This window comes from Eleutherodactylus coqui, chromosome 13, assembly GCF_035609145.1.
Source record: "Eleutherodactylus coqui strain aEleCoq1 chromosome 13, aEleCoq1.hap1, whole genome shotgun sequence".
Lineage (NCBI taxonomy): Eukaryota > Metazoa > Chordata > Amphibia > Anura > Eleutherodactylidae > Eleutherodactylus > Eleutherodactylus coqui.
In genome coordinates this window covers 66325492-66340337 of record NC_089849.1, presented here as the reverse complement: position 1 = coordinate 66340337, position 14846 = coordinate 66325492, and the positions used below count along the sequence as shown (strand labels likewise).

Here is a 14846-nt window from a genome sequence, read left to right as displayed (position 1 = left end):
AAGACTGATGGTCATTAAAGGGTTAAAGCCCACAATCATGTTTAGATTTGAATTGTATCAATATGCACCTGGTAAACCCGTCACAATCACCACGTGCTTTTTCAGATTACCCCTGTAGCTACCAAAGCGTCCCCAGCAACAACCGCGCCTCCCGCCCTTTACCGCAGTCTGCACCACTGCACAGCCCGCCTCACGGGCTTTGAAACCGTCACGTGACCCACTGACGTCTTACCGAGTACAGCCTTCCTGGACCACGTGACTCCAGCAGCTTCTGCGCACACGTGAAAGCTGGAGGCGTCTGCGCATGCGCTGCGACCACCCTCTGCTCCGTGATTGGTTGTTTAGTGCGTCGACGCGATGACGTAGGAAAAAACACGCCTATAAAAGCGAATGTGTGGCGGTTAATACTTTACCGCGCTGATGGAGAAGGTAACGGCTAGTGTATATGCGCTGTACGGGGTCTGGGCGCGCCGGCTCCTGGTTGTGGTACCAGGCGGCCCTACTGCTCGGACCTAGAGAAACCCCCCAGGTGTGACTCCTGGGCAGTAACAGGTGTGGGCGGCTCCGAGTGCCTGCCGCCCATGTATGATACTGCGGACACTTGTAGGCTTCTGTATGCGGGCGGTCACGTGATGGCGGCGGCTCCACTGTCGCATGGCAGTGTGGCTCTGTTGGTGGCTTGGGTTTCAATGGGTCTGAACCTCCCACAAGTAACAGCGCCCCCTGCAGGCAGCTACTTTGTATAGTAACATAGCAGAGGTGGACAGTACCTTTTAACCCCTTTCTCTCATGCCTTCCAAGAGGCTGCAGGGTCACCATCCTCAGCTCCTGGCATCATGGCGCCCAGGATGTGAGTGCTGTTGCATGCATGGTGGCTCTCAGCTGTGACCTCAGTGGCTGTAGGGGGCAGTATAATTGCTTCACTGCTTTCTGAAAGACAGAACACTTAAAAAAGAGCATATATATATATATATATATATATATATATATATATATATATATATATATATATATACACACACACACACACCTTCTGGGTCCATGGTATGGTGTAAAATGTAACCCTTCTGTAGCCAATACAGTCCTGGGGATATAACCCTTGGGCTGCGGTCACACGGGGCGTAAATCCTGCAGAACGACCACACGGGAACTCCACAACATCCATGTACCAGAAAGGCAGCTTCCACACCTGCACTGGTTATGACGTGGCTTGGCCGTTTGTATTCTGCTGCGGCCATCGCTCCCCATAGAGATGACTGCAGCGGAGATGGTGCTACAACTGACCTGCTGCGGCTTGGTCTTTCCGTGCGGCCTGTCCGCAGAGTGTGGAAGCGACTTGCAAATCTTGTCCACTTTGCTGCTTAGGCCGGGTTTAACATTGCCGGCGGGATTTCCTTCCTAAAGTTCCGCATCAGTTCTGCCACGTGAGCCCAGCCTTATACCGCAGCAGTTTATGATCTGCCCAACAGTGATTTGTGTTTTAGGCTCAAAATTGTGTTTATTTCAATCTGCTGAATGCAAAATTTGCCATAAAAATGACCGATTTGCTCTGGCAATGGTGAGGTGTCAAATTTTTTTTTTTTTTTTTAAGAGTTAACATTTTGTGGGTTTGTTTTTTTGTTTTGGTGGGGGGTGGGCTGTAGTTGTCACACCTCTCAACTGACATAACACAACCTTCTCCATATGTTTGCAGGTTCACTATCATAGAATGGTAGAGTTGGAGGGGACCCCCAGGGTCATCGGGTCCAACCCCCTGCTCAGTGCAGGAGCACTAAATCATCTCAGACAGATATTTGTCCAGCCTTTGTTTGAAGACTTCCATTAAAGGAGAACTCACCACCTCCCATGGTAACCTGTTCCGCTCATTGATCACCCTCACTGTCTAATATCTAATCTGTCTCCTCCCTTTCAGTTTCATCCCATTGCTTCTAGTCTCTCCTTGTACAAATGAGAATAAGGCTGATCCCTCTCTCTGCACTGTGACAACCCTTCAGATATTTGTAGACCGCTATGAAGTCTCCTCTCAGCTGCCTTTTTTGCAAGCTAAACATCCCCAGATCCTTTAACCGTTCCTCATAGGACATGATTTATAGAGCTCTCACCATCTTGGTAACTCTTCTCTGAACTTGCTCCAGTTTGTCTGTCTTTTTGTTTTAAAGTGGGGTGCCCAGAACTGGACACAGAATTCCAGATGAGGTCTGACCAAGGAAGAGTAGAGGGATAATGACCTCATGTGATCTAGACTCTATGCTTCTCTTAATACGTCCCAGAATTGTTTGCCTTCTTGGCTGCTGCATCACATTGTTGACTCATGTTCAGTCTATGATCTAGTAGTATACCCAAGTCTTTTTCTCATGTGCTGCTGCTTAGCCCAATTCCTCCCATTCTGTATGGACTTTTTTTTTTTCTTGCCCAGATGTAGGACTTTGCATTTCTCCTTGTTAAATACCATCCTGTTAGTCGCTGCCCACTCTGTAAGCTTTTTCTAGATGTTTTTGAATACTCTCCCTCTCTACCCCAGTGTTAACCATCCCTCCTAGCTTTGTGTCATCAGCAAATTTGATCGGTTTCCCATCAATTCCCTCCTCCAGATCATTTATAAAAATGTTGCACAACACTGTGCCTAGGGCAGAGCCTTGTGGTCCCCACTTGATACATTCTTCCACTTGAATGTGCAGCCATTTCTGACCACTTTTTGAGTACGATCACTCAGCCAGTTGTGAATCCACCTAACAGTTGCCTTGTCAATCTCATATTTGGTCATTTTGTTTCAATAACTGGTATGAGATACTTTGTCAAATGCTTTACTAAGATCAAGAAAAACTGTATCCACCACATTTCCCTGATCAACCCAGTCAGTGATACTATCATAGAAGGAAATTCTATTCGTCTGGCATGACTTGTTTGTTACAAACCCATGCTGGCTCTGGGTTATTACTCCCTTTTTATGAGCTTGAAGGAGGAAGTGTGGGGGAAAAACCCAACAAGCCTTCCACATCCCATGACCCTGACTTTGAGGTAGAAGATGATACACCGCACAGACTGAGTCAAGCAGAACTGAGTAATCTCATTCAAGACCATGACTTGTCAAAGGAGAAGGCGGAACTTCTAGGGTCAAGACTACAGCAATGGCATCTTCAACAGGATATTTCTGTAATGGAACAAAGATATCAGGGCCATTGGAATGAAGCAATGCTCTTGGATTACTGCTGGTCTGTGTAGGGATGCTTCAGAAATCGCTTACAAGAGGCAAGCCAAAAGACAACAATCTCATGAAGTCACCACATGATTCTCTTCACACCGAACCCCCCTGCCAGGAATTCTTCCATCAATTTAGAACTCTTAGAATGTAACTGTCATTAAAAAAATTTTTTTAATGCACTTTCAATGTTAGCATATGTAATAAAAAATTATCATTTTCTCAATCTGTTAAAATAACATACTTTTACCTAATGTAGATCACAGAAACTAGAGCTAATCATTTCTTTGTCAATTTTTTTTTCTCACCCCAAAATTAGTAAGATTTGACTCATGACGGTAAAGAAACATTCCAAAACTTTTTTCTTGACTAGTGAAAATGACATAAAGGGAATTTGTCACCAGGGTCATGGTGATCGAACTAGGGAGCATGAACCTGGGACTGATGTCATTCAGCCACTTCTAGTCTGAAATAAAGTTTGACTTGGAGCTGCACTCTGTCTGCATCAAGACCGACCAACCATCCTCACTAGACACCAGCAGGGGGAGCAGATGGCGGTCTTGATAAAGCTTTCAAGTTGTCTTATTTTTGTTCTGAAAGGCATGTGCCTCCCTGCCATCTGTCCTGGGTTCTTGCTGATTGACTCGGGCAGGATGAACTTGGTGACAAGTAACTATCTTAAAAAGTTTGCACTGTCCCTTCCAAGACCCACAGCACTTAGCTCCACAGCCAGAACAATGTGAGGTATTTAACTTTGCAGGATAAGTTGTAATTTCCATCAGTGCCAATCTGATTATGCTGCTACTTTAATTTTTTTTTCTTTTACTCCATAATGGGTTTGTAGAGAAAAAAACACATTAAATTTTATTTCTCTACATACGGGTCATTCCACATCAATTGGACCAATTTTCAAAATCGTCCCCACTCGACCGTCTCCGATTTTGCTGAAAATTTACTCAGATATATGTATATGTTTGAAACGAGGTTCTGTGAAGTTTTAGCTCCAGATCTTAAATACCTGTGGCACTGTCGCCTTTACACTGGAGGTCCCACTGAGCTCGCGGCTTCAGCTACAAGGATTTTGCAAACTTTGGCACATAGGCATTATAGAAATATACTGGCTATGATGCTGAAATTGGACATACTAGCTCAACTTTTGCTGGTGAACACAAAAAAATTAGTACCGGCTATCACAAAAGAATATATCGGCCACAATTTTGTGTCAAAGTAGCTTGAAAATCACGCCGCATGACATTTACACCAAACTTTGGCCAAGTATAGCTCAAGACCAAAAACCACTTGTAACCGGTGCTTTGCTCTGTACACCAAACAGCTACATGGCTTTGCACTGCTGCAATATCACGGTCAAAGCATATGTATTTGTGAAGATATTCACACCCACATATGATGAAAAATGTTAAATGATCAAATCTGACCTATTTTTAAGGTCAAATATCTAAAAAAGGGTACCCCTGAAATCTGTTTATTCTAATATTAGTTGAAAGAGCAAATTTTTTTTCTACTGGAATCATTTCTTTTCTTTTTGGAGTCTTTTAGGCTAAGGTAAGAAAAATGACTTTAAACATGGTGCTATTTACGCGCGTAATGCATTGTTTTTGCATTTGATTTTCAGATTCTTATCACATTCTTAGCTTGATTACAGAGTCATATTGTTGCTAATAATGTCTATTATAATCAATAACCTATAAACCTTTTTATTTAGGAAAACTTATTGACTATTGTTGCATTTTTATTGCATATATTATTGATTTCTTAGCGATGGAGAATGAAATTGATGAAGAATCGGTCCAGTGCTCTATTGGCCTTGCGAACAATTCGATGTGCCACCTTAAGACATTCACCCATAGCAAGGACGAGTTGAAATTGTTTACAAGCTTTGGATTGGATGAACAGACATTGCTGCGTCGACGAGTGGGAATAAATTTTGACGAACATTCACAAATCTGTTTACACCATGAAGCTTCATTCTTGACCAAATATGAGCATTTGCAAAAATCGTGTTGCAATCCTTTTGGAAAGAAAGCTCATAACACAAAAAAGAATTTGCGAGCTATCAATTTGTTAGCAGCTGACCAGTTGAAAGAATTTACAAAGAATGATGTGAAGCCTGGCCAGAAGATGTGTGCATCATGTCGAAAAGAATTTGCTAAAAGCAAAAAATCAGCTGATCCAGTTTCCTCTGAATCTGATCCAGATGGAATGGAATGCTCTACAAGTCTAAATTCAAGCTTAACATCCATTGGCATCTCTCCTCTGAAATTTCAACGGGTAAGCCAGCGAGATTCACTTGGATATGCAAGGAGAAAGATAAGCCAGGTGCAAAATGCATTTACTAGCAAGATTGCTTCAATTGGAGGACTTGAGCAGAAAGACATTGAGCAACCAAAAACAGCACAGTGCAAAATGTGTCTGGATTACAATCACCTTTTGGCAGATTTGAAGCAAAAGCTGCAGGTGTCCAGTCGGGCAGAAAAGGTCCAAATCTTGACATTGGCACCTGAAAGTTGGTCCATTAAGGCTACATCAGACGAATTTGGTGTCTCTGAACGAATGGTCAAACAAGCTCGAAAGCTTAAATGTGAACATGGAATCTTAGCCTTACCAGGAATCAAGTGTGGCAAGAAACTTTCTGAGGAAGTGAAGAAAAAGGTGCAGGCATTTTTTGAGGATGATGAATTCAGTCGAATGTGCCCTGGTAAAAAAGACTATGTATCAGTGCGAATAGCAGGAGAAAAAAAGCAGATGCAAAAGCGACTATTACTGAGCAATATGAGGGAAATGTTTGTTGCCTATCGAAATCAGAATGGGCCTGAAATTGGATTTTCCAAGTTTTGTGAGCTTCGGCCAAAGTGGTGCGTTACCGTTGGATCCGCTGGAACACATTCTGTTTGTGTGTGTACCATTCACCAAAATGTCAAACTAATGCTTGCAGCAAGCCCAATCAATGATGACTACAAAGAGCTCATATGCAAAATGGTCTGTGGAATTGAATCCAAGGACTGTATGCTTGGCCGTTGTGAAAAATGCCCAGGTCCTGAAGGATTAAAAGAATTTCTAGTCAATGTGTTTGTCAACAGTGACCCTGATGATATTATTGAGTTCAAACAATGGATTCACACTGATCGAGACATGCTTGATACAAGACAATTGACTATAGAAGATTTCATTGAAGAATTGGTTTCAAAAATTTCTAACCTTTGCAGCCATCACTACATTGCCAAGCATCAAAGTTGCTATCTGAAATCATTGAAGGAAAATCTGAGACCTGGAGAGCTTGTGATCCTTATGGACTTTGCTGAAAATTACTCATTCATTGTTCAAGATGCCGTTCAAGGTTTCCACTGGGAAAATAGTCAAGCTACAGTACACCCATTTGTCATTTACTTCAAGGAGTTAAATGATGAAGCTGCGCAGAACATCAGCTTGTGCATAATCAGTGATTGCTCACGACATGACACAGTTGCAGTCCACACTTTCTTAACAGTAATTGTGGAGTATCTCAAGACTCTCATCTATGGAATTCGTCATATCCACTACTTCAGCGATGGATCTGCAGCCCAGTACAAAAATTTCAAAAATTTTCTCAACTTGTGCCACCATAATGCTGATTTCAATATCAGTGCTGAATGGAATTTTTTTGGTACCAGTCATGGAAAGTCGCCCTGTCATGGGATTGGAGGGACAGCAAAGAGGTTGGCAGCTCGTGCCAGTCTTCAACGCCCAACTGAAAACCAAATACTGACCCCGGTGGATTTATTCAACTTTTGCAATGAGCAACTGCATGGAATCAAGTTTTTGTTTGTTCCAAAAGAAAAAATTGATGAAATACGGGTAGTTCAAGAAGAACGGTTCAAAGATGGACATACAATTGCTGGAACACGAGAAAATCACCAGTTTGTGCCAATTGATGACAAAAAGATTCGCATTTCAAGGGTGTCAAATGACACATCATCTTTCATTGCCCATGTAGATCGGTCTGTCAGATCAGAAATGCCTTTTGTGCCAATTGCAAACCTCCAGCCAGGGCAATACATTGCCTGCATTTACGATAACAACTGGTGGATTGGAAATATTTCTGAAATTTCAGTCGACGACCATGATGCATTAATAAATTTCATGCATCCTCATGGACCAGCTAGCTGCTTTCACTGGCCTGTGAGAAATGATACCTCCTGGATTCCTGAGCAGTCAATCATTGCAATACTGCCAGCACCAGCTGCAACAGCAATGGGACGACAATACAGCTTCTTGGAGCCAATTATGTTGCAAATTCAGCAACAGTTCCAGACCACTTAGACTGAACATTATGGCTTGGGAACCAACAAAAGAGACCCAATATTAGGCTTGGGATCCTAGGCTAAGACACCCACCCTCAGGCTTCGGAACCTGTGATAAAGAGACCGCCCGTGGCTGGCCTTGCACGGCTATCGGGCGTGGCCCCTAGGCGATGGGGCTGCCAATTCTCAAAAGATTTGGCATTATTACAATTCTTAATAGGATTATAATACCAATTCTTAGGGAATTGGTAGTGGTATAACCACCATGGACCAACGCAAGGGTTTGAATAGTGCATTTATCATTCATTGCGTATGTTTAAAAACGCCATGTTCAGTGGCATTTTTCTTTTCTTAAACTGAAAGACTCCAAAAAATAAAATGATGATCCTTGTAGAGAAAAATTTGCTCTTTCGACTGATATCAAAATAAATAGATTTGAGGGGTACCCTTTTTTAGATATTTGACCTTAAAAATAGGTCAGATTTGATCATTTAACATTTTTCATCATATGTGGGTGTGAATATCTTCACAAATACATATGCTTTGACCGTGATATTGCAGCAGTGCAAAGCCATATAGCTGTTTGGTGTACTGGTCAAAGCACAAATTACCAATGGTTTTTGGTTTTGAGATATATTTAACCAAAGTATGGCTTAAGTTTGCAAAATCCTCGTAGCTGAAGCCGCGCGCTCATTGGGACCTCCAGTGAAAGGGCAACAGTGTCCCAGGTATTTGATATCTGGCCCTAGAACTTTACAGAACCTCGTTTCAAACATACATGTACATCCTTATAAATTTTCAGCAAAATCGGAGATGGCCGAGTGGGGACCACTGGTCCACTTGGCATGGAATGACCCATACATCTGCCTCTCAAGGGTACTTGCAAATGTGATCATAATTTGATCACTGGTATACTGCACTAATGTATTGCAGTATACTTTGCTCAGCAGCCAGACACTGCCACAGGCATGCCTGGCAGAGCTGGAGGCCTTGATAAGGCATCTGGTGACATGGGAATTCATTGGTGCCCTGTGATTTGTATTGCTTGTTGCTGATGGATGACAGGGGAGCCTCGTCTGTCACCCACTTACAGGCTATGATTGCTATTGAGTGAAGAGCTGAACGGGTTTCTCTGCTCCCAGATATTAGAGCAGGAGTCTGGCTGTCAGACACAGAAGCACTTCCTTTTTCTGATACTGGACTCCTGTACCACCCTTGGGTCCAATGTCCATGGGCAGATTTGATTTGCGGAATCTGCGCAGGAGATCCGCAAATCAAGTTGCACATGGGATGCATATTTGCATCTGCAAAAGAATTTAAAGCATGTGGATGTCAAATTTATTTTTTTCGCACGCTTGGGAGACAGTCGCAGCATGCTCCATTTTTCTGCGGATGACTTCCATTGAAGTCAATGGAAGCTGTCTGATCTCCAGCACACCCATAGCTGACACTGCACATGTGCCGTGGATCCTGCAGTAAATCCAGGGAATTGGGGGGGGAAAAACCTTTGTGCGCTTGACATGTCTACCAGCATGCCCAGACACCCACTGTGCTGAAGAAAAGATCTGGCTGCAACAGTAGACCCGCACTGGATCCAGAGAGGTGGGAGAAAAAAAAGTCCCATGGCTGCGGGCACGCACAATCTGTGGGATTCTGCACTTAGAATGCGGGCCATGGGCATTGGGACTTAGACTAGGCTGCCCTGTTTTTACAGCAAGCTAACCTAATGCCCCTTGATGGCTGGTCACTAAGGTGTTAAGCTCCATGGTTGTGTTACAACATACAAGTTGCCATGTGAACAAGCCATTTTTACTACCGAAGCGCCATTCAGAGTTCCATCTGCTCATCCCCTCAAATGTCAGCTATATTTCCTGATGTGACAGAACCCCTTAGTCAATAGGTCATTAGAAAAGATTCGGCAGCTTTTTGATCTTCCGTTACATAAAACAATGGGTTAGAAATGAACAGAGCCAAAATAAGTTATTGTGGTTGGAAGGTGGTAAGAATTGAAGACCTACTGTAATACTGAATGGTTAGAATATTCTGAGCTTCGGTTTTAGAAGTGACTTCAGGGTCTATAGGAAACATACCAGAAAAATAACAGCAGCAGATCCTGGCACAGGTAAAGGGCAGTACAGAATGTGTAGTACTATAGAGGCATCACTAAAGGGCCATTTAGACACTTATCACTCAAAGTGCTTAAACGCCATATTTGGAGTGATTATGGTGTGTAAATGTGCCCATCTTTCACTTTTCTGCTGAATGATTGATTTTAGTTCTGCATAAAAGTCATTGTTTGGCAGAATAGCTGATAAGGGCTGGGGAGCGCTGATTACATTGTCTCAGCTGTCAGCCCCACAGCAGAACAAAGGGAGTATATTCAGGGAACAGCGGGTGGTCTGTTCCCTGAAATGCAGCTGCCAGTGTCTCACATGCTACTAATTGGTACTAATAGACATTAGTAGTTTATGTAAAATGATCGTTCAAAAGCCATCTTTTGAGCAATTTATCTTTCTGCTGTAAATGCACCTTAGTACAGGGGTTTTACCATTAAAATCTGTGTGCCTGGATTTTTCAGCAATTTGCAGGTGCCACAGACTCTGTGATATTGTATGTTAAAGGAGATGTCTCGAGGAAGCAGTTAAATTTTTTTTTTGCCCAGTCCCCCCCATTAAGCATACATAACTAAGCCCCCCTGTAAATGACATTTCTAGCTGGTTCGTACTTACCGTTCCAGCGTTTCAGCAACTTATAAAAGTTTCCTCAAGATGGCCGCCGGCTCTTTCCCCGTCGCTCGCTGCAGCCCGACGTGCGCGCTCCCGAGACGCCGCCAGCTGTGTCTCCATGGCAACCGGACGCATCGCAGCCGCCGACCAGACACCCCGCAGCCGCCGACCAGACGCCCACCGCCAGGCAGCAGGTAACCGGCGCTAGCCCCCGGCTCCCCAGCGCTAGACCCTCAGCCCAGGTGAAGGCCCCGGAGCCCAGCGCTAGGTTCCGTAGCCTAGCGGCAGCCCCCCCCCCCCCGGCCTAGCGGCAGCCCCCCCATCGCAGCGGCAGCCCCCATCGCAGCGGCAGCCCCCCCCCCGGCCTAGCGACAGCCCCCCCCCCCCCCCCCCCCCCCCCCGGCCTAGCGCTAGTTCCCCCATCACAGCGGCAGCCCCCCCCGGCGCAGCGACAGCCCCCCCCCCCCCCGGCGCAGCGGCAGCCCCCCCGGCGCAGCCCGGCGCAGCGGCAGCCCCCCCCGACCCATCACTTACCTGAGACGCTTCTCGGGGCTGCTGGGCTGGGCTGGGCTGGGCTTCTCCGTTGGGCAGCTCCACTTTCTGCACCTTCCTCTAACAGAGGATGGTACAGAATGGCCGCTGCAGCGCGCTCCCGAGCAGTGACAGCTCGTCTGCGCATGCGCAGAAGAGCTGTAGCGGGGAGCACACTGAAGCGGCTCGTGCTGAATGGAGAAGACCGGACTGCGCAAGCGCGTCTAAAAAAGCAAGCTGCCGGCGAATTTAGACGGAACCATGGAGACGAGGACGCTAGCAACGGAGCAGGTAAGTGGAATAACTTCTGTATGGCTCATATTTAATGCACAATGTACATTACAAAGTGCATTAATATGGCCATACGGAAGTGTATAGACCCACTTGGTTTCGCGAGACCACCCCTTTAAGTTTGGTTTCAAGTTACAATAGTAGACCAATGTATGCTGAGAATACTATAACTTGAGGGATTACTGTATTCCTAGAAAGCACTGTTACAATGAGGATTGCGTTACATGCAGAATAAAGGCCCTTTTACAGGGGGCGACCGGTTGGGCAATAGACGCTGACAAGTCGTCCCAGCGATGCTCTTTCCTGTTTGACAGAGAAACCGTCATCACTCAGTGAATGGAGATGGCCAGGGATCAGGGATCAATCTAGCCCACCTGCCTCCATTCTCAGTAAACAGGCAGTCATTCATAAATGATCTACCTCTTTAGAGTCTGATCATTCATTCCGTTTTCTGCATGCAGAAACTGAATGAACAAGAAGTGAATGAATTCTCATGTAGTTGGGGCATGCATTTAAACTAAATGATAATTGTTAAGCAGCCCGCTAGATGCAGGAATCTGGACAATTTATTGACCTGAACTAAAGGCCTGTTCAGTGACTGATGGAGACCTGTATAATACTACAGAACTTTGTAGTTGGGTCTTATGAGCTGCAGCCCTATGTCCACAGGTGGATTTGATTTATGGAAGATCCACAGTTTAAGCTGCCCATAGAGGAGCATTAATGTCCGAACCTGAATTAGAGCATGCAGATATTTTGATGTGGTATTTCACTGCGTTTCCCACAGATATTAAGGTCACTGTAAGCGATCCGATGCGGATTCCATAATAAATAAAAATCTGTACTGCACATGTCCATCTGGCAAGCCGTGTGGATCATCCACAGTACAGATGTCCTGGAAGAACAGAGGTCCATGCCGCCAGCTGTGGGCAGGGTCTGATTCCACTGTGGGCTCAGACCTGCTCGGGGACATGAGGCCTTAGGCCGCCTTGCTGCTCAGCTTTTGTATCTGAGTAGTGTACATGGTCTGCGGTTATATGCAGTGAGTGCTATAAAGCTCTTCAAACAAACCTATGCAAAGGAAGGTTTTTCATCCTGACCCTTTCCGGGCTGTCTCGTGGGATCTGGACAGGGGCTGCCAGTTTCCTAGAATGTTACTTTAGTGGGATTCTGTAGGTTTTGGAGGCAGCCTGCTGTGGTCTGGTGTAAATCTGTGCACTATAAACTGCATTATGCTGACTTTCTTTCTATATTCCAGGTGACTATAATAGACCTCTGATAATTCATACTAAAGATCTGACTAGGGTGAGTCCTGTTAGATGTGGACAGTCAGCAGCTTTGAATATTGGTGATAAGCATTCCATTAATCAAAGGGAATCTAGTCTTTTGAAGACTTCCCTTAAATTGGGATGCAACATAAAAAGACTGACGGCGCAGGGAATCCTTGAGCAGTCTTGGAGGTCTCTGTATTCTTAGCCAACATAATGCCTTAAAGGGGCTGTACCAGGATGACAAGTTATTCACAGGATCGGGGATAACTTGCTGATCGGTGGGTCTTACCGCTGAGACCCTCACTGAACCCAAGATCAGGGGTCCAGTGTCCTCTGCCTGCTACTGCAGGGTCTCTTTACCCCCTCATTGATGATAAAATGTATGGAGTGCTGGCTGAGCAGATGTAGCTGCCACTCCAGTCATTTCAATGGGGCAATACCCAAGCTCTTGCCTCTTGGCTATCTCTGGCAGTTCCATTGAAAGTGGCATGGTGTGCTTGTGTGACCAGTGCTCCATCAACAGTCTTGGGATTGATGGAGGGGGGGGGGGGGGGGTGTTGAAACCTCCACTAATCAGCAAGCTTACCCCCTGTGGATAATGACAGCAAGAAACGTATGTACAGTTGGGTTAAGTGGATGAGATACAAAGGTGTGCTAAGTTCTTGGCTTTGCACTATTCGTTTGTTTTCATAATGAAAGTTGGGCGCAAACTTTGGCATGATTTCATGTGCAATTCTTATGCAGGTTTGAAGACAACATGGTGGAGTCTGCAACTGATCTCTTTGCAAAGGAATGTAGATCAGTGACGTTCCTGTTTCTGAAAGATGTCGGCTAAAGACCTCCATGGTAGCACAAGGCAAACATTAGGTGACAAGTGCCCTCCATACGCCACCATGAAAAAAACTGGGTTGGCAAGTTTAAAACTAGCTGAATCAACAAATGGAGACCGTTTCACAAAACCTCCAGTGGTGACTGCCAGAAAAGATGGCCTCCATCCATTACTTGATTCTGGAAGACCCTCTAATTTCTAGGACTCTAAACGTCTCCAGAGTTGAGTTTATGATCATCTAGATACATGGAAGGTGTCTAAGTGAGTCCCAAAATGTTGTCCCTGTGTACAAAGATCCTGGGTGCAGAAAGCATCCAAGGTGATGGAGTGTTTTCAAGGTTACAAATGGGATGCTGCCTGTGGACTACCTTCCAAAGAGGTCTACTATTACGGTTGTGTATTACACATCACTTCTGGATAAATTGAAGGAGGCATTGAAATCTTAAAGGTGCAGAAAGTTGATCCAAGGTGTCATGTTGTCTCACACAAAGCCAACTGGCTGACCTGGGTCATCCTTGGAATGTGCCAGATCAGGTGAATATCTTCTAATTTGAAGAAACTCTCAAGGGAACAAATTTGCTTCTATTTCTAATGCCCGATTTGCCTCCAACCAAAGGAATATGTGGATGGGTTGAAGACGTTCCAACATCGCAGCCAGAAGTGCATTGATATCTGAAGGAACTGTGTAAGAATAACGGATTTCATTGTGCTATCGCTATATTTTACATATCAAAGACTTCAACATCTTGTATTGACTAAAAACAAATATCAAATGTCTCTAAAATACTCATTGTTTAACCATTTCATGGTCAATGGGGTTTTAGGTCTTTGTACCCAGAGCAAAATTTCACATTTTAGAATTCAGTTTCTATTCCAATCTTGGCATTCTAAGGGTACATTTTTATACAAGACAGAAATGGCGTGGAAAGCCCATGATATTTTCCGCATCAAACTGTCCAAATCACCACATTATGGCTTATTCACGCAGGCATATATTGGCCGGGTTTTCACGCCTGGCCGGTATACACTGCCCCTCTGATGCATTGGCTTACAATGCATCAGTGCACAGGGGTGTATTTCTGCAGCGGCAGCTACATACATTCCTATGGGAAATCGGAGAGGTGAGGGAGAACACCTTTCACTGAGAGCCAAAAATGAAATGCCTGATAAGATGCAAAGCAGGCACGATCGCCATAAGACCAGCACAATGGCTGTGGAACTAACAATATTGTTAGCTTCTGCGGCCGCTGTGCATCTTATCGGGTATCGCATTTTTGGCTCTTTCAGTGAAATGCATTCCTATGGGAGCCTATGCTGACTACCAAAGGTGAGAGGGAGCTTAGCAGCATGACTGCTAAACTTTCCTCCTTTTCTGCCCCTTGATGCTGTTTGCAATGGGTGGGGGTGAAACTAAGCCCCACCCCCTCCCATTGCTGGCAGTGGGAAGGGGATGGGTGATTGGCTCAACCCCCTCATAACAAACAGCCCGAGGGGAGGGAGGGGGGGAAACGTCTTCCCATGCTCCGCGGCTTTGGTGTATATGCATCGGGCCCTTTGCTGTTCAGCCGTATTTACGGCGCTGGCAGGCGCACGCAAAACTCCTACGGCCATGTAAATAGGCCCTTAGTATGGATTTTGACTTAAGATGCACCGCTGACCGCCTAAGTCTCTGGTTGTCAGTGCTTCCTGCACTGGGTTCCC

At 45.0% G+C, this 14846-nt stretch overlaps 1 protein-coding gene across 4 annotated transcripts; it reads left to right on the top strand.

Annotated features, from left to right (window-relative positions):
- Window positions 1-348: 348 nt before the first annotated feature.
- On the top strand, window positions 349-14644 carry LOC136588416 (uncharacterized). Of its 4 annotated transcripts, none has more exons than XR_010787574.1 (3): window positions 349-429; window positions 1694-1848; window positions 13061-14644. XR_010787574.1 is itself a non-coding variant. In XM_066587606.1 (3 exons), the coding sequence occupies exon 3, from the start codon at window positions 4979-4981 to the stop codon at window positions 7514-7516; it is 2538 nt and encodes an 845-aa protein (XP_066443703.1). In that variant the 5' UTR covers window positions 349-429; window positions 1694-1848; window positions 4977-4978; the 3' UTR covers window positions 7517-10410. The 4 variants fall into 4 exon arrangements, 1 of the variants encoding a protein (XP_066443703.1); XR_010787573.1 differs by lacking the exon at window positions 13061-14644 and adding an exon at window positions 2592-3425; XR_010787572.1 differs by lacking the exon at window positions 13061-14644 and adding an exon at window positions 2160-3425.
- The last annotated feature ends 202 nt before the right edge of the window (window positions 14645-14846 follow it).

Excerpts from the sequence above, each read along its gene's own strand:
- LOC136588416 (XM_066587606.1), top strand. The coding sequence starts at position 4,979 with ATGGAGAATGAAATTGATGAAGAATCGGTCCAGTGCTCTATTGGCCTT.